The sequence below is a fragment of the Onthophagus taurus genome, chromosome 2 (genome assembly GCF_036711975.1).
Source record: "Onthophagus taurus isolate NC chromosome 2, IU_Otau_3.0, whole genome shotgun sequence".
Classification (NCBI taxonomy): Eukaryota; Metazoa; Arthropoda; class Insecta; order Coleoptera; family Scarabaeidae; genus Onthophagus; species Onthophagus taurus.
Window position 1 is genome coordinate 22971817 of NC_091967.1, and position 20713 is coordinate 22992529.

A 20713-nucleotide genomic window follows, 5' to 3' on the forward strand; every position below is an offset into this window, starting at 1 on the left:
AAATTAGCATTACAAATAAGGGGTGTTATTATGTACACCGCGGGCTTTTAAAATTAAAATGAGCAACGGAGAACGTGTTACGGCCTCCGATCAACTTACCGCATTGTAATTGTAAAAGTTTAGAAGTACAAAAAAGCCACGACTACGAGTTATCCATCTTTTGTACCATATAACCGAGCCCACAGCATTGCGGTGTGCTGGACATCTATCTAACAACTGTTACGACAAAGAAAAAGAAACGAACGAAGTAAAGAACGCGCACCAGATTGCCTTCGGTAATCTGTATTAATCGCTCAGAAACTATTAAGTTATTAAGGTTAGTTTAGTTTAATTGAAATCTATTAAGTGTAAATAAAGAGATTTTGATTTAAAATCGAAACAAATAAAAGAATCTCGAAAAAAAAAAGAATTATAAAATATATGTTTAAGTACAAAACACGAGTATAACTTTATTGTACGGCTTCTTAAATGGTGGTTCTCACGAGAATCAAGTCCACGTACTAACAAAGTTGTACTACAAGATGATGACGGCGTGAAATATTAGAAGACATGAGAGGCGAGATTGGGTCTTTAACGATGGGAACAACGAGGCAACGGCGACGGCAACGATTTAATAGCATCTGTGATAGATATTGGGAGCGGGAATAATAAATTGAAGGTTGCAACAATGTTTCTGAAGAATATTACACAAAATTTGTTGCAAAAGAAGCCATTGTTCACGCACCATGTCAATGTTAATGGATAAAAAATAGTTTTCTTTGTTTCAAAATAAGCATTTTTGTTAAAAAGTATGATTTTTTTTCACAAACCTGTCAAAATAGGCGGTTCATTTTACACAATCAAAACTTGAAATTAAATTTTTTTTACAGGATATTTCAAAAATACAGAAATTAAAACTATTTAAAACGGAATGAAAGAACAACTTTGTTTATTACAAAATACGTCACCTTTTTAATCTTTATTTATTTCTTACTTGAAGTCGCAACTTTAACACTTCCGATTTTTACGTAAATAAAATTTGAGGTTGAAATTTCTTCTTCACTGATTATATTGTGATATTAATCCGCCATATAAACATACCAATCTTGATGTGGAGTGTCCGCCTGTTGTTACATTCCAACCACGTTGTCCTAACGTGTTGAAGTTTAAATTTGAATACTAAAACAACAAATACCGGTGCACCCATAAACACAATATTTGCATACTATTTGTTGTAAATTGCATAACAATTCAAAATAATGCTAAACAGTAAATTGTAAAGATTTTGAATCGTAAAGAATAATAAAGTATTTATGTTAGACGTGAGTAGAAACGGTCTCATGGCATTAATATAGGGAAAGGACAAGGAAATTTATCAAACGTGTTTCTGTACTAAGCTTTCGGAAGATTATTATTTTTCTGTCGTCACTGAATCTGGAACTTAATATAATATAGAAATTGAAACTTTTTACAATTTTTTAAAATCAGATATTCACCAACTGTAAACTTAACAAATCTCAATATGTCGATAATAGTATTGCAGCAATTGTAGTGTTAATAAGTCATTACAGCAATTTTATGCTGCGTTCGTATCTTCCTATTTACGATGCGATGTTCAATTTCAGATGCTGTGCCCTGATTGGGGTGTGTCAACATGGTTCGTCGTTGGTTCACTATTGTTCTTGATATTTGCTGATGATAATGTAATTTTATGTAACGTCTACACCAGCGCTTTAAACACAAAACGCATTTGTTGTTGAATTACGGATATTGATCTGGTTTGTTACTAATAAGTTAGACTAAATACAGAAAAAACTGAAGACATAGATTTCATACTCAAGCAATCTAGTCCGGTCAACAATCTTCTTAAGTAATTAAATATGTTTCTTGTTTTCGATTTAACTTGGGCACCTTATGTCAGCAGGTTGATGCAAAAATTGAATTCGTGCTCTACGTATCTGAGGAAAATTGTGTCGCCTCACATTATATTCCATGCCTATCATGCAAATATTGCGCCTCATTTGGTTTATGTTCGGGACAAACGCCTACGTAGCACACACATTGATGTACACAGGAAGTGTGGTCATTATAATATCGGAGCTAGATTATGGAGATTGCTGTAAATTAAAATTTGGAAATTTCAAAATTGAAAATGTTCCTTCTATTTATGTTTTGACTTGTCTACTGAATGGTGAAAAACATAGTAATTATTAGGCAGTAAATGACGATATAGGAACAAAGTAAAGAATTTATTCATGAATGTGCTGCGATAAAATTAGTTGCACAAAAATTGACTATTATCTGTACCTATATATCGTTCACCAAGGTCAACCAGAAAATTTCTTCAATATTTTAGAAGATATATTAGTTAAACTTTCAAAAGCAACGTTAAAAAATAAGTTAATATTAACAGGAGATCTAAATATAAATTTAGAGAAGAGAGATGCCAATGCTTAGTCGATATGACCTAAAACCTACCATCAATGCACCAACAAGGATAACAGAAAATTCTCACTTACTTATCGATAACATCTATGTAAATATTAAAACATATACCAGTGAAGTAGTTACTTCTGCTCTTTCTGATCACAAAGCACAAATGATAGCTTTACCTATAAAAACGGTCCAAGGCAATCAACAAGTGAAAAATGTAAGAAAACGTATATTCAATAACAGAATTCTCGAAGAAATACATGTTGAAATGAGTACATTTGACTGGAATTTTATAAGCAGCGATCAAGAGACTGAGGTGTCATACAATATTTTTGTCGATGCAATCAACAGGTCCATAACTAAAAAATCTGAAAAAAAGTAATTAAAATTCATTCTAGAATTGAAACCAAAAAATGGTTAAGTAATTATGGTTATTAATTATATAAAGGAATGTTAATGGGGAATTGACAGAGAGTATTACAACATATAATATACTGCCGACATCTTCGAAATTAAATTGATATCTCAAAAAGAAATGTATTGTCCAACGTCATAGAAACTGTAAGCAATAAAGTAAAAGCCACTTGGAACATCATGAATTCGCTTAAACAAAAGGAACGATTAGGAGATTTTGATTTCTGTGATTTCTATTATATGTACAGGAGCAAAAAGACATTTTGAATGCAATAAACATCTATTTTACTAATATGGCTACTGGGAACATTTTTAAAATATCTGTACACAATATTAAACTAAATATTGATTTTAAAAACTCATTTGGATTTCATCTAACGGATCCGGAGGAAGTCAAGTCTGTTATAATGTCCTTAAATAATACTGGAGCAGTTGATTATGATGAGGTTCCGGTTTCTTTATAAAAGGCTTGCGAGTATATAAATAAAAACCAAATACTCAACAAGTCACAAAATGGTTATATAAAAGGAAGATCAACAACCAGAGCAATTTATCAGCTCCTGGAAAGAGTTATAACTGGAATAAATTATTATGAACTTACCGGCGGTATAATAATGGATCTCTCTAAAGCATTTGACATAGTACACCATGATATCTTTTTGGAAAAAATTGAGGCTATGGGGATCAGAGGAGTTGCACTGGGCTGGTTCAGATCTTATCTTTCAAACAGAGAACAGCGGGTTATCTCCTATGATTGTAGCAGCACGAAGTGGCATCAGATTGGATGAGGGTACTACGAGGAGTTCCACAGGGATCTATATTGGGTCAATTTCTCTTTGTCCTATATATCAGTGATCTACCCGAAATAATAGATGATCTACTGGTACTATTTGCAGATGACTCTACTACAGTCGTAACAGCAAAAACTGAAGAACAGATATCAGCATTGGTCTTAAACAACCTTACTACTTCAGAACTGGTTTTCTAATAACAATCAACAACTAAATATTGAAAACCATTGTGATGTTTGGGAATGTAAAAACTAACAACCGAATAGATCCACAATTTAAGAGTAAACAGTTTACCTGCAAAGAAGAACTCATGTTTTTGGGAGTGAGGATTTCGAGTTAATCTTCATGGAATACATGAATCATCTGTAATGGAAATACTACATCAACGATCTGGCCATCAAAATAAATCGTGTGTGTTTTGCGTTTTATTCGGTTAGTGTCGGTCAGCGCAGCTATTAATACGTATTATGCGTGTGTCGAATCGCGACTCAGATATGGGGTTATTTTCTAGGGACACTCAGTTGAAATAAGGCGCGTTTTCATTGCTCAAAAAAAATGTGTGAGAGCAGTTTTTGGTCTCCCAATGAGAGAATCACGTAAACCCGTTTTTAAATATCATAAAATTCTAACACTACCATCTATAATAATTCTTGAATCAGCAATGTTTGTAAAGAATAATTATACTTTCTTTTCAAAATATGAACAGCAACATGGTTATGGCACAAGGGGTATGGAAAATTATTATTTACTGCCACCAAAAACTCAGTATGCTAAAGTGCAAAAAGTACTGTTCATTTTTGTGTTAAAGTGTACAACCACATACCTAATAGTATAAAAATTAAATCATCTATGTGTTTAAAAAATTATCTAAAGCGTTATCTTTTGGAAATACCCTGTACACAATTAACGAATTTTTTGCTGTAAATTTACTAATGATGAAATAATGTGAATTTTTTTTTTCTTTTTGACGTTTTCTATGCTTTCTTGTATTTATAGAAATAAACTTTATTATTATTATTATAGTATAAGAAATAGAAATAGTTTGTTCATTGGCATCAAACTTTTTAACGTCCTTTCTGAAACGAATGTAACCGATTGCTATCAAAACCACAAATCACACTTCAATCTTATTTGCATAAGGAGGCTATTACGGTATAACTAACTTTCTTGACTTATCTTGCTACGATCGTTTAGGCTCTACTGATTAATTTGTAAACTGTTATGTACTGATTATGCCACAAAATAACCATCAATAAATGTTATTGTTATTGATATCCCAAAAAAATGTAAGAGATCTTTCTACAGTCTACAGAAATTTCAAAAAGTTTGTCACAAATCGTGGAAATAACAGCGAGAAATGATATTATATTATTACGTAAGAGTAAGAAAATGGGTAGTGATCAAGTAATAAAGTTTATTTTTAAAATTGAATGAAAAGTTAAATAAATTATCTTTATAACTACGTAGGCTTTAACGGCCGCTGCTAATTAAACTAAAACTAGAACCAACACTATCACTAGAACTAAGAAAGTTTGAGTTAAGCCGTGCGTCTTTTCAAAAAGTGTTTGACGTTTCGAATGACATGTTGCAACGTTCTTCAGAAACAAGTTCAAAGTGATTTGTACTTTGATCTGTTTTGGTTTAGATGTGTTGGACTGGGGTTCTGCTTCATAAGTTAGCATAGGTCTAAATGCAGTCTTCTAGATCTAAATTTTGGCTTTTCTTCGAATATCTTCGTTACCATTGACGCTTTTACAGATTGATTCCTTATTTCAGCCCCGTATCCAGATATTTGGAAGCCTAGGTATTTAAATTTCATATCTTGATGTACAATTTTATCATCGACCATAAGTTGGCATTTGATTGGTGTTTTGGAGGAAGTCATAGATTTTGATTTTGCCGCTGATACAATCATGTTAATTTTTTACTGTAACCTATAACCAGTAGATACAGTTATACGATTTTGATCTCATTTCCCATTTTCCATCTTCTTAGTTTACATACTTATTTTGTAATTTCCACCATTATGATATTAACAGGGGCAGGCTTAAAGAGGCTGTTATTTATCAGTTTTCTATTTTCGAATGTGTTAATGATGTTGTGCGGTATTTGTCTATCACAAAAAAGTGAAATTTTCTGCCTTTTTTTTATCTCCCTTTTTAAATAATGGTATAGTAATGCTGGTTCGCCGTTTATTTGGGATACTATGTTAGGAGAAAATTTTTATGATTAAAGTTGTTAATTGTTGATTTAGGTTCTCTCCCTCGTATTTGAGTATCTCGTGGGTGATGTTACCTTGACGTGGGCTCTTTCTGATCTTCAGTTTATGGAGTAGTATTTTCTGTGTATAGTTCGTTTTTTTTCTATAATACTTGTCAATGTAAATTTTTTAGGGTTTCTGTTGGTATTATCTAGTACCCTTATAAAATTTATGTTGTTTTCCTGATTTTTAGTAAAATTATCAGTAACTAAATAGTTGAGGTTAAAATACTAATACATTTTTAGATAAATACGATTTTAACGAAGTACATATTTATTGTAAAAACGTGCTACAAAGTAATTAAATAGAACAAAACACCTTTTCTAGGTAAATAAATGACAAATAAACACCCCACAACATTTTTTATGCACCTTTTCTTTTTGAATAACGAAAGCTCAAACGTTAGTGTGACATATCTATTTCAAAACATGATAAAACAAAACTCCCTGTTAATTTTGCCAACTTTACAACAATTTGATAGGTATTATAGAAAAGAAATGAACTATATTTCTTTTATATTTCGGCCAAAATGTTGAACGTTAGCGTATTCGGTTCAATTTCGGTCTTGTACAGCTCCTTTAAATATTTTACCCAAATATCTCTTTCTATATATCTGGTGTTAATAATCGCCAAAAAATTCTGTATGTCCTAGAAGTCTATTTCCATTCTTTTGAAAAAGATTTCTCAGTGTTTGTTCTTAGTTTTTCTGACTAGTGATTTAGTGTCATTATGAATTCTCATATATTCTTCGTACACATCTGTCGTTTCTGATGACATATAGTTTCTTTTTACATTGTTCCTTATCGTTACAGAATCATGGCGTTACGTTTGGACCTTATTTCTGTTGTTTTACATTCCTTCAATTTCTTCCACTTGTAGTTACTGTGATATTTCCTACATTTGCAATGTTCTCTTTTGCTTTATAGCTATTAATATTTTGTTACGTCCTTGAAACAACTTTCTTTTTCGTTTCAAACTCTTTGATTACCAAATTTATATCCATATGTTTCAACCTCATTTCTTCTTAATATACCTACACACGTAAAATTTCTCCAATGGGAGCTTTCTTAATGAAAAAGAAAATTTATACTTATGAGGATATAAAATTTATATTTATGAGGATATAAAATTGATTGAAGATAACATCATAATAAATTTCTTTGTAATTATTTTCATAGTCTTTTGACATAGCTACCGAAATCGATTTGTTCGCATTTATTAATGTTATAATATTATTAAATATTGTTTTATTAAGAATAAAAACTCATGTAACGAAAACAAAACAATCTTGCGTATCAAATTAATTCAAAAAACATTTAATAAATTTGTAATTATCGAGAATTAAAATTAAAAATAAGGTAATTATAGGTAATAATAAGAAATATTAATTAACTCATTAAATATTTTATTATTATTATCTCTACTGAATAAATATAAAAATGTATGCTTATTTATTTGTTTTCACTTTAATAAAATTTCCGCTCAATTCACCGATGTGGTTTACCTACCCTCATTATCGACCGCACAACTAATACATTTCTAATCTAATTAACGTCACGTTACGTGAAAACTATAGAAATCCATCCATTTTTGTCTTTGCTCACCGCGAGAATGGAGATTTTGGTTTCGTTAGTTTTCGTAATGGAAATTTTTGCTATTAGTGGTTTTGACTATATTTAGTAGATATTAAGTGGTTACGTGAAGAAACAAAGTGAATGTACATTCTTTCCTATTTCATTTAAGGTAAGATAGTTATCTTTCTGGTACATCATAATACTGCACCCTTTTTATTGTGTTTTGTTGATAGAATTTATATCTAGTTATTACATCATTACAATCGATTAAGCGGTAATTGATATTAATATTTGAGGGGAATGTTATTATTGGTTATTGTCATAATAATTATTAATCTAAATGAAAGTTTGAATTAAATTAGATTGTTTTGCTAAGAGAACATAATCTAATATGACTTGATGAAAGTAATAACTTCATTATTATCTGGATATAGGAAGTAATTTAAAACTTTGCATTGTCCTTTAACGTTATTAAAGTGTGAAATTGAGAACCACTATTAATTTTTTTATGAAAAACTTTCAATATATTGTGATATTCTATTTAAAAAAATATATCTTTTTATAAAGTAATGCGAATTGGAAATATTTATTAAATAAAAAGGTTACCGATCTAGAATTATATCAAAAAAATAGATCTCATCGGTTTATACTTGCGTAAATTTACGTTGACTAACTCAACTATCTAAGAATAGTGCGTTTTCATCGTGACGCTTTAACTTCCTCATTCCGCAGGCATAGTGGTCATATTTCGACACAACTAAAGTTATTTGGGACGACTAATACTAATACGTTGACCTGTGTGACTAATTCTCTAATGGTTTATTTTAAAAGTAGAGTATAGACCCAATTTCCCGAATAATTTTATACATACAGGATGTTTTAAGAATATTGGCCAAACTAAAATATTTTATAATATATTGGGTTTATTGCGAATTTAAAGAATTATTTCTTTTCTGATTAAATAAATTTAATAAATGTTCTTCTATTTTCTTTATATTTATGTTCCGTTTTATTACGACTGATTTCCTGTTCTTGTTCATTTTAAAATTATATCCAGCTTCTGTAATTACGTGTGAAATGGTGAAAATAATTTACGACGCGACATCTATTCTTGGAAGAATCGTAATTGATTCTGTTTCCGGAGTTCACTTTTGAAATTTCACCATCGGCAATGAGCCGTGTTGCTTACACCTTCCGTTACAAATAGGTTTCCGCTTGTTTCTCTCCCCCTATCTTTCTTTCTAAATTGACTGCTATGTTTATTTACATTTATCATGAACTCGTGAACTCCTTCCAGAAATGTATGTAACAACTATTTTAAGATTCAGACCAAAATATTCAATTTCAAACAGTTTCCATTAAAATGTAATTGAAAAGTAATAACTTTAATAAATCGTTGCGATGAAGAAAATAATTCTTAAATGTGGCAAAGTAGAATTAAAGCGTATGGACCAGATTCGCATTTACGTTTATCACAACCACCATTTTAGCTGTATTAAAATCGCATTAAAGGTACGTACACTTAATATTACCGTTACGCTGTGAATTAAAGCGTTGCTCAATTCAAGTGAAATATATAAATAATGTTGAGCACGGCCGCGGTGGTAAATTAAGGACGCAATTCGCGGCATGTAACCTAGTTTATGAGACCGAAAAGACTGCAACGTGGGAAGAAAATTATAGCGCGTTGGATGCAACATGCGTACTTGAAAATATACATATTAAATGTAGTATGCCTAATAAAATTACGATTCTACAATGTATAGAGTAAAATTATGTCTTAATAATATTTAAAACAATTTGTAGTGAGCTAATTGCTAGATAAGTATTGAAATTTATGATGATAAAGGTATTTTTTTTAAACCCGTTTTGATTTAGTATGGAAAAAAATGTGTTAAGACTTGTAAATTGGAACGTACCATGCTTGATGAGTGTTTTGATTTATAAACAGGCGAGGTAACATCTGGTTAATTTTAATTACTTCATGTGGTTACATAACAATTAATTTATTACATAGGAAATCGTCATGTAATAAAATAACCAGTGAAGATATGGAGCAAATAAATAATATCTTATCGATAATTACCGAGGGGTTTGAGCTCAAGATAAAAATTCTTTCGATATCAATTGAATTTTTCTTGTAATCTTTATTCGCAGATTTATTTTATGATGGCATTATAAACTCCGTAAAAATTATGGGACAGGAAAAAGCATTTAAAGAGAGTTAACTTTTTATTAATTAAATTGCCAATAAAAAAACCGAGCGGAAATTCATCACATATAAATTTAATAGAAGCATGTGTAAAAAACAAAAAGAAATTGAGACGTGTAATATTTTGCAATAGACCCAATTGATAATTCAAAATTATTCAGCAAAAACAACTTTAACATTATCAAATATGATATAAGAAACCTACAAGACAAGAATTAAGAATGAAGAAACTAATTAAAATAAATAGTTAATAAATTTGGTGTAGACACTTGTTGTGAAAACAATAGTTGAGAAAGTGATACCCTAAAAGTTGAAAGATAAGAAACGTTGGAAATGATAGTAAGGATATTGTTTCAAATGGAAAGCGTACGTAACGCAAAAGACATCGTTAACAACTTAGATTAAAATCGTGTGGGTGGTTTTGAACTGAAGGTGATAATAACGATCCAGATCAAAAATGAAACGCTTATTTTGAAGTAGAAACTGCTTGTTATGTAGTGAAAATGAAAATTCTGCAAACTCGCTCAAGTATTAAGACATCGATGCTTACGGTGCTTCCACAAAAATGAGCCACTTATGCCAATATCAGGAGAGTATGGTGATCAAGCTAATTCCCTTTCATTGCCTCTAGGTACCCAAAGCCAGAATGCGCTCTCCAAAGTGCTCTTTCAGAACTAACATGCAATTAAGACGCGATCCATATATTGCAGAAGAACGCTTTGACGCTGTGCGATTTCTACCGCTAGAGTAATGTGAAATATTGGACTATTCCGAGCTCAAGGACGAGATTCAACTCGTCGGTAGTCTAGCGGAAACTCTGCCGAAATGTCATCGAAAATTTTATGAAAAGAATAAGGGTTTCTTATTGGAACTTCATTATAAGAAAGTGTGGGGAAGATAGAAACGAAGCCACAACAAAGAAGAAGGAGAGAAGACGATAAATACGATAAATACGATAGACGGGCTTCATGTCTCTCAATCACAGAATGAAAAGTAAGACGCAAATATATTGAATGACTTTCATTAAAGTGATTTTCGAAACAGAATCAAGAATTACCGATGGTTCTGCAAACTAGCTAGCTTAAAAAGTTACCTTACCTCATAACTTGCGCTTTTCCCAATATATCATAGGCTATCTTCTGGTAAAAATGTAATTGCTTTGCACTTTAACATCTTTGACTACACCGATTAGGCAGAAAATGTGCTTCAAACTTCTCCAACCTCATCAGTGAGCCAAGGGGAAACAATATTCCTATTGTTTATCTTTACTTACTAAGTGGTGCATGTTTATTATACAAACATATCATTTTGTCGTTGAGATATTTAAAACCAACATCTGAGTCAATGACATGCGCAGAAACTCTATTTTCTGCGCATGTCATAATAATCAGAAAATAGAGTTTCTAATATAGTTAATATAATCGTTGAGTATCTTCGTGTAATTACTGAGAGGGTCTTATTATTTAGGCCTAATGGCACAAATAAGGAAAATGCAAGCAACCTGTACATCCTCTGAAGAGCCTGGAATTACTTCTCACATCAAAGTCCTGACTACGAAATTTGCTAGTGGCTGTAAGATGCTTTATCTTACACATGGAATGTAAAAAAGATGTTATGCTAGGCATTAATAGTTTCAATATTTAACATTTGTGATTAATAGATAGTGCTTCATTGTTTACGATATATTTACAGTGTTAGGAAGTGCGACGAAATTTTACACCTTGGCTATGGATAACTGGTTGAGGATATCATTTGTTGGTTGAAAACGTGAACAAAAGGAAATGTCTTCTTGTTGTGCTAAAAAGACAAGCTATATAAAGGAGTGTTTTCATACTTCGTTGTTCTTCACATGCTTTGTACGCCCAGCTCCTTTCAATGTCTTCCTATAATAAAGTCATCGATACTTTGAATTATTAACCCACTCCTCAGGTAGTCCAACATTGACTTTTTAGTTGATGAACCTCATATTGCACACAGGGAACACAACTTTTCCAGTCTACGTCTTTTTGAGACGGAACAATGGAGATGGCGAAACACCGTATAATTTTCGATTTGTCCTCCACAGAAATCACAAAAAAGTACATTTCTCAATGTACAGGGACTCAGCACTCTTTTTGTTCATCTTTAAATAGAATAATTTTAGAAATCCTAACAATTATAAACCTACGAAAATCAACTCTTTAACGATAGCTCATGTTGATTTAGACAGTTTATTCATAGGATTACGAGATGATCTTTATTGATCTAACGAGTATACAGTGTGTCCGTAAAGTCATGGTGCACTTTTGACCGATCACAGGAAAACAGTAAACCAAGATTGAAATGTGAAATCTTCACCAAATAAAAGAAAAACTCTTCTAGTTTTTTACCAGTTCAGTGCAGTTCGCTATGGCTTCCATTTGTTGCGCTACACACATCTAAACGACAATCAAGTTTTTCCCACACACAGTTAAGGTCATCTGGTGTAACAGAGTGAGTACCGTCTGTAATTCTCCATTTTAAATCATTAATGTCGTTGACACGTTCACTGTGTAGCACTAAACGATGGCCTACCAGAATAGGGTTTATCCAACAAACTGCCGGTTTCTTTTAGCTGCTTATCCCACCGATTAATGTTATTCCTGTATGGCGGTGCTTCGTTGGACACGCGATGATATTATTCATTTGTTGCTTTCCTGTGACAGATTAAAAATGCATTATGACTATACGGACACGATGTATTTGCAATATCTAACCGTACAATATCTCACCATTGAGCTGTGTACTACAGCACATCTCTCAATCACACAACATTAATATTAGGGGCGTTATACGATGTTCTGCACTGAAACGCTATTCAAGTCTGAATCAATCTAATCTGAATATGTCTTTAAACATTGATCTGGAACTTGCGTGATATAATCGGTAGAAATTACTTGCGAATCTCCTCATCTATATGGTGTATTTGCTTCGACCCATGTCTTGAGTTGTTTTGATGGATATTCTGATATACGAGCTACTGATTTAACGACTCTTAATAATCTTAATAATCATTCTTATTATTCTTATATTATAAATTATTCTTATTTTTGAATCTCATTCATTTCGTTATAAAAACTAATCTTGTGTATCATCTACAACACTTGTGGTGGTAGGATTTAGATTCAACAAACCTAATTGCGACTGCATAATCTGGATTTTGAGTAAATTACGACAGTATTAAGTTTTTCATTGTACTAGAGAGATCAAAAATTATCTAACATAAAAATCTTTTATGACATTGAAGAACTTGTGGCGAACTCTCATGTTTTAATGACAATGACTGGCTATGTCTCTTTATGTTAATCTACGGCCCTACCTGTTTATTGTTGATAAAGTGTTATCACTATGTATAGCCGCCGAATATTGTTGATATTTTACTATTCTGTTTCTGACCTTTAAACCATCGGGTACTAGCAACAAGAATCATTATTTTTCTTTATGGTAATTAAATAATTGTTGTTCTTGCTCTTTAATAAAAAAAACTTAGGTCAATTATTATCATCATATATCTCCACACTCCATTGGTTATTTTGTAATTATATTGTTATTGTTTGGATAGTTATGTGAGTTCCTAATACTCTGGATTAATTACATAAGATAAATTTGAGGAAATGGGGTTTAATAGAGCAATCCCACTTTAATCACTTTCACTTTTATAATCCGTGAAAAGAATATATCTATTTACTTTAAACATTTGCGAGAACACCTGCGTAAATAAAAAAACTGAAATTAATATACTCGTTAAACTCGGAGTAATTTATTTTGATTAAAATTATTTAATACGTAGTACAGAAATTGCCATAATAACGTCCATTAATAATTTACAATCTCTTAATTTGGAGCATATATACAAGTATAACTCCAATTTGCAATATTATAAGTCGCTTCCTTATTGGCAACAAACCGTAACTCCTATGGAGCAGAGAAAATGGCAAATACCATACAAAGAAAACTTTAATTAGCTTGACATTAAATTTCCGGCAGAGGCAAGCAATCACTTCCTTTTTCGAATCCTTCAATATTATTCTGCGCGCTGAACGGTTTTTAGTGACCAACCACGTAGTCGTGTGGACAGAAAACCCACAAAGTTAGAAATCAACCATTATACAGCAAATAAAACCACATCTTGCTCCATCATTTTTATTACTACGCCGCGTTTTAATAGTTTAGGTTCCGTTCCTTTCCAAACCTTTCATACTACATTTTTATTTAGTTTTTTATATATAGTGTTTCTAAAATTGGGTCTTTACGTAACTGATCAATTTGAGTTTGAAAAAGCAATACAAAATGTTTTTAGGCGATATAAATAGAAATTGAAAACATCGATCCAACAATGACAGCGCGCAACTATACTTCGCAAATCTAAACAAATTAAGGTCGCACTCATTTTCTTTTCATCTATTGTTCATTAAACGTTTAAAATTTACGCAGAAAATTTTAAAATTTGTTTTTAAGTGCCAGTATCTTGCTTTAAATATGTTGTATAGTTTGGTGCGTGCAACGATGTATTCCCCGGCCAAATATACTACGTGTAGTGAGTATTAATTTTTTTTTTAGAACATGCATAACATTTTAGGCATCCACTATATTTATTTAATTTGTTATTACATTTTAAAAGGAATGTTTAAAAAATAAATTGGAGTTTAGTGTTATATAAATCATATATTTTCTATAATTTTGTGCTGTCATGTAATAATCTATAGATAATAATAAACATTAATTGATGATAATTATAATAATACCGTATCGCTACATGGTTGGTTTAATTATCTTTAGTTGTGTTCGGCGTAGTAGAATTAAATCGAAGAAACTTTCACATTTCATGACTTGCACCTCTTCTATAATCTCAAAATAGAAAACTACATTTAAACCAAAGTAAAACAATAAAAAATCATAGTGTTAGAAAATCTCTATTTACAAACATAATGAAAAGTTACACTTAAAAATTGGTTTATATTTGGAACTAAAAGTTGATGACGAAATACAATCAATCATTGTTTATACGGCTAGTTGGTTCGCGTTGAGGGCGTGGTAGTACTCCCAACACAATCGAAGCCGGACAATTTGTAAAGGTGCTGCTAAACACATTTGTTCCAAGGCTGTCGACATCTCCGATAGAGAGAAAACAATGTCGGGGGGCTCATTCTAGGCAAGCGTTCTACTACTATTGTTTCAACTCGCGTGGTTATCCGATTTCGGTCCCTTTGTGCATTAAACTGCTCGTTATCGATTGCGGTGCTGCAGTTTATTGTTAATTTTTTTTCCATATCCAAAGATGATTCTGATTGATGGAAATAGGCTTTGTATACATCTTCAAATTTCTGAATCGAAGTCTCTTTTAATTCTTGGCTTCATCTTGTCATATCACAAACTTCTATCTTATGCTGCGAATTGAGAATTAAAACTGCAGCATAAATCTAATTAGTTTTACTATAATGCTTTAATATTTTGTCTCTTGCAGCATGAAAACTAACAATTAGCTGCTCTTAGACAGCGTTTCAATCTGCCTTTCGGTTGTGTGCAGCAGACCTTCGAAGCATCTTATCCACGCGTGAAGACTTTATAACCCAAAATCGAATGTCCCTTCATCAACTGACGTTGATGCGTGTCTAGCCAAGTTATTCATTTCTTTAGGTGTTACACCGCAGATATAACTTTTGAAATGACTCTTGTGCAATAACACTGCAGACTTTTCCGTCTATCATTGTCATCATCATTTTGTGATCCACGAATATGTCGTTGCCTTCATTTATAATATGTGTCGGAGAAAGAACTTTTATTTCTGTTTCTACTTTACTAAATTCTGTTCGAGTTAGTTCTGCAGTCTCTTCCTGAAACAATAACTTTATTAGGCGACAATAGCGTGTTGGTGAAGGGCGTGGATTTTCCCATTTTATTGCTTCATTATGTTTCAATTGAAGCGGAACCAATGAAATTACGAACAAGAATGCATCATCATGTTGTTCATTTTCCATATCCGTCCTATACATTTTCTCTTGTATGTACTTTGTCCTGCACACAATAACTGTCAGTCACATTTAGCACATATCCGCAACACATCTTGCGCGGGCACTTTGCCGTCAAAGTCTACCATGCAAAACGAGTTTAGTCGCTTCCCGCTAAAGATGTGGAATCCGCGCAATACGATTTTAGGCGCAAGATGTGTTAATTTGTTTATTGTATAACTGTAGACACTATAGTTTCTATTGGAAACGTTTAGTTCACTTCGCCACGCGTCGAATAAAGCTCTTCTAGTGAGTGCGTCGTCTATTGTAGAAACTGCAATAATATATAAAGTTGGTGAGATATAGTTGCAAATATTATTATTTAAACTCTTGAATAATTACTCTAACCAATCATTTTTAGAAAAAGTTGGAGGAATACGGAGAATTTTAAATTAGCTTGACTAAAGTCTGACAATTATACGTAAAATTTACATTATTACATCATTTGTTTCTTAATGACATTGTCGTAATAATATTTTAAAAAAGTGCATTTAGTTACTGCAAGATACTTTACATACCTTTAGATGAAATTTTCGAAACATAGAACTGCAGTGGCTGAAACAAATGTTGCGATAATGTCTCTTCCTGAAACAAATGCCTATTAAATGTTACGATTTAATAGGCTGCAGTAGACCCTTTTCTACCTACGATTCCCAAACAACCCCGAACAAACGAGCAGATTCCTGTCAATTGTCAATTTATAGAGACAATAAAAAGTAGTTTGCAATTGTTACATACCACTTTATAAGAAAACACTTTCGTGCATTTTGTCCAGCTAAAATAACAGTTTGAACCAGTGTGCGTCGTCTGCGAAGGCCAAGATCTAGATAGACGCTTGACAGTCTTGATGACTTTCCTTTTCGACCATGTCGCAGGCCCTTATTTATGTTTGATGGTTGCGTTGTTTGATTCTGTACCCTAATCACACTTTCCACCTTTAGTGTTTCTTTAATTAATGAAATAAGGTGGGTGCGTATCTTGAGATTTGCATTTATTTTGATTAGATGTACCCTAGAGATACAATCATAGACGTTTTTATAGTCAAGAAATAAATGGTGCGTTTCTATGTCATATTTTCTTGTCCTTCAAGTATTTGCCTAAGGATAAAAATATTTGGCCAGTGTTTGATTTAGGTTGAAAAAACCGACCTGATAGTTGCCTAAAACCCATTCCGCGTATAGCTTCAATTTATATGAAGAGTTCGTGGTTGTGTGATGGTTCTGTAATTAGCACATTGGAGATGGTTTATGTATCGATAATATCAATTCTAGATTCCACGCTTGAGGGAGCTACATTCTTTCCTATATATTTTTTACTAGTGATGCCTGTTCCGCCTTATCTCCTCCTTCCTTGATTAATTCAGTATTCACTCTACCCGGTTCCGTAGTTTTGTTGTTTCTCATTTTATTTATTGCCATTAACTTCATTGGGTGTGGGTGGTTATCTTTTCCTTAAGTCCGTTAGGTCTAGTGGGACGCTATTACTCTCATCTTCCAATTCACTTCTATAGTATTCCATCCACCCATGATGTTGCATTATCTTGTCTTCATCGCCACACATTGTTGTTGGTTGAAATTACCTTCGACTACTATTTATTTTTTGATAGAAGAAGAATTTTCTGCTTTCTGATAGGCTTTTATTGCATTTTCCTATACGCATCATTTTTCCGTTCAGTTATGTTTGCACAATCTGCGTCAAACCATTTTCTTCCGACTTTAGTTCCTCTCCCCCCGTTTCTAGTCAATCTCTTTTAAATGATTCCCATTTCTCATCTATGCTGCTTTCTTTGTATTGAGTGTGTTTCTGTTATATTTTCTTTTTAAAGCGTGTTTCCATTTAGTTCTTTAAGTTGCTGTATGTTTCTTTGCGCTTGTTTTCTTTTTTGACGTGCGAGCTTCTTATTTTACATTCCACAAGATAGTGGTCGGAATTGGCATTTGCTCACGTCTACTTTAAATATTTATAACGTCTAATTGGTCTCTCGCATTAATGATTACATGGTCGATCATATTAACGGTGTTACTATCCTTTCGTTAACCTTTGCATATACTAAGTGTTCCTTGTAATTGAGGCTCTTTTCCAATTTTGACAGCATCGGTATCCGTGTCGATCTCTTCATACAATAGATCTTTAATGTTCTCTTCATTTTCCTCTTAGTCTTAATGCGCAAAGCCTTAATGTATCTAGTTTGACTGTGAGACAATAATCAACCTAATGATAAGTCGGTGTACATCATCTCTTCAACTATTACTGTCTTTTGTTATCATTTTGAACTGCCAATCAGGAATCATTAAAATTTCCATTTTGTTGTTTCTTTAAATGAATTCTTATTGCGTTAACAATAAATACTATATGAATAAAATGTACTAATTATGTCTTCTTTATTTCTGCCCGAATCAGCTTCATACCATATAAAAACATGTGATGACGATGATAAATTATCATGGATTAAAGCGTTCATTGCAAACGTGTGGAAACAGAGCAATAGATCAGGCCATGAGATCTCAGAGTGAACATCACCAGCAATAAAGGCCTGAAAGGAGAAATCAGGAAAAAATATGGATTGCTGCAGTATAGGACATAGTCAGATGGGTGCGCGGCAGACGAAGAAATTGAAGAGACCATGTCGTTCAGGAATTCACTGGCGTTGAAAATGGTTTGTCGAAGATGAAAAACCGTCCGATTTAACGTATCTCCAATTATGTCCTTGCTGGAGAAAGACATATTGACCTTCATCTTTCATTTATAATAGGGCTCGGCCCGGTTCAATACGTCAGATACTGCATCCAGGAGGTCTGGTCGTGTGGTTTCCTTCTCTCTAGACTTTTCGCAAAGTATATTCTGACATTCTCATGACATGGTCTCTTCAATCTTAATTAGAGACCACATCGTCTTTAGACCACGTTAAATTTCTGACAAAAGCTTCTCGTATATTTTGGTTAATTAATACCATTACTGCAATCACCAGACCTGAAAATCGATATATATCGTAGATATACATAGATGAAACTTGCACATACTAAATAATGACGTTAATTCGGATTTTATTTGTCTTAAGCTTCAATTGTATACTAACTCCTATATAATTAATTGAAATAGAAACGATCGATTTACAATAATTAACAATCTATAAATAAGAGTATGCCTTAAAAGCTAATTCGATTTAATATTTCAATACAACAGCATGATAATATTAAATGGAAAACATGAATAGTTCCGTCCCGGTTTAAATATATAGCATCTATGTTAATAACAATAAATCGAGATTAAATTACCGGTTCTAGTTGGGCCATAAATCCATTAAGAAATTTTCAATGGTCCTCTCGCATACGCAACAGTAATCGATAATTACACAGCTGGACGCAATAATCTTCGCCGTGAAATAGTAGACGGTGCCACTCCTAACCCCTTTTAAGATAAACCGTTGAACAGCAGCCCGTATTTCTTCTTGACGCGATTTTTCTTTTTCAATTTTCTACGCTCTCTGAGCTTGGCGATAATTAAACGAAATACGCCCACCCAGTTTATACTCCACTTTAATCTAATCCGGTCGTTATGCTATTACCGCGGGTGCTTTTGATTCTCTCTTCATTCAATTGCGCGCTCCCTATTAAAGATTACTATCTAACGATATTCGAGAGCGGATCGGAATTCAAACCTTCTGGCACTTTAACGCCCAAGAAACTACGATAATTTATTATTAACATTTTCTCTCAATCAGCTATATCACTTTTTATTATTTTGAATATATCTTATTTCAGTTACAATGTTACCATTAATTAATGTAACGGTATCTTCTCGATGAATAGAGTATTAAAATTGAGGTTGAAGTCATTCAGAACTAATCTATATCTCTGGTAATATTTTAAAATAGCGATGAGTAATGTGGCAAATTGAGTGATTATTAAGATCTTAAACAGCTAATGGTAATGAAATGAATTAGAGAACAAATTATATTCTATTATACTCTATAATTATTGAGCGAATCTTTATTTATATTTTTAAAAATTTCATAATTTCAAGGTCATAGAAACAGCTTTCACACACCGTTAATAGCCGCATTGTCTATAACTAAATATGGCCATCACATTTTTCACTTTACCTTGCAATATATTGACGGCATACGCTATTGTTTGCCGCATAATCCTTTTCCAGCTCGGTTAGTATAAATCCTTGACTTGTGAACTATCATGAATTGAAACATTAACATATTTCAACTTGTTTATTGTTAAATTAACGATATCTTTTTTTTTGTTTTTAGGCGATACAAGTCCAAGATTAGGAAAAGTACGAAAATTCCAAAAAAACAAAGATATCTTGGAACTACCATTCACCTCCAGCGAATCCGGCTTCGAAACGGAACTTGATTGTCTCGATTCGTCTTTATCGAATACCAGCAACGAAACTGACGACTTGGTTATGAGGCTTCAAGCCAAAGTCGACGCTTTGGAGCAGGTTCTTTTAGAAAATTCGATTCCTTTACCATCGCATTTCGCGTCTGAATCGGTGAGTAGTCGGTCTTCTTCTTAAGCTTGTAGCAACCCTCTTATTTAAGCCTAATTGCAAGTATTGTGAACATTTTGTGCTGGTCTCATTAGTTCAATGTTTGTTTTTTTTTATTAATTGACTTAAATTGACGAAATTTCTTGAAAGGTAGAGAAGCTAAAGATAAACATCGAGATCTGACTTAATTTTTGTTTTGTAGGTGTTGATTTTTTTATCTAATTGATGCGCATTAATTTGCTTTGCTGCTTCTTAGACTTTATTATTTAATGTAGTCCCGCATTTGTAGCTTTCGTTCCTTTGGCTTCTCTATAAAATTGTTATGCTTTAATTTCTTGTTTTTAAATTGTACAAACTAACAAAAAGAATGTTGAATAAATTTATTGAATATCATTTCGTCTTTTTTTGTTTGATTTTATCCCATTCATTTTATAGAGAAGCTAAATAAGAACTAGTTTTTTTTGTGTTTTTGTGCATGATTTTCAAAATGATTTTTTTAATTAGATTAAAACCTTAATGAA

General features: G+C 32.4%; 1 protein-coding gene across 1 annotated transcript in view; it reads left to right on the top strand.

The window, feature by feature from the left end:
- Positions 1-20713, top strand: part of LOC111413389 (blastoderm-specific gene 25D) — a 58855-nt gene that overhangs the window by 20977 nt on the left and 17165 nt on the right. The window contains exon 3 of the mRNA XM_023044347.2: positions 19951-20195. Within this exon, the coding sequence (XP_022900115.2) occupies positions 19951-20195 (245 nt within the window). The remainder of the gene's footprint in view (positions 1-19950; positions 20196-20713) is intronic.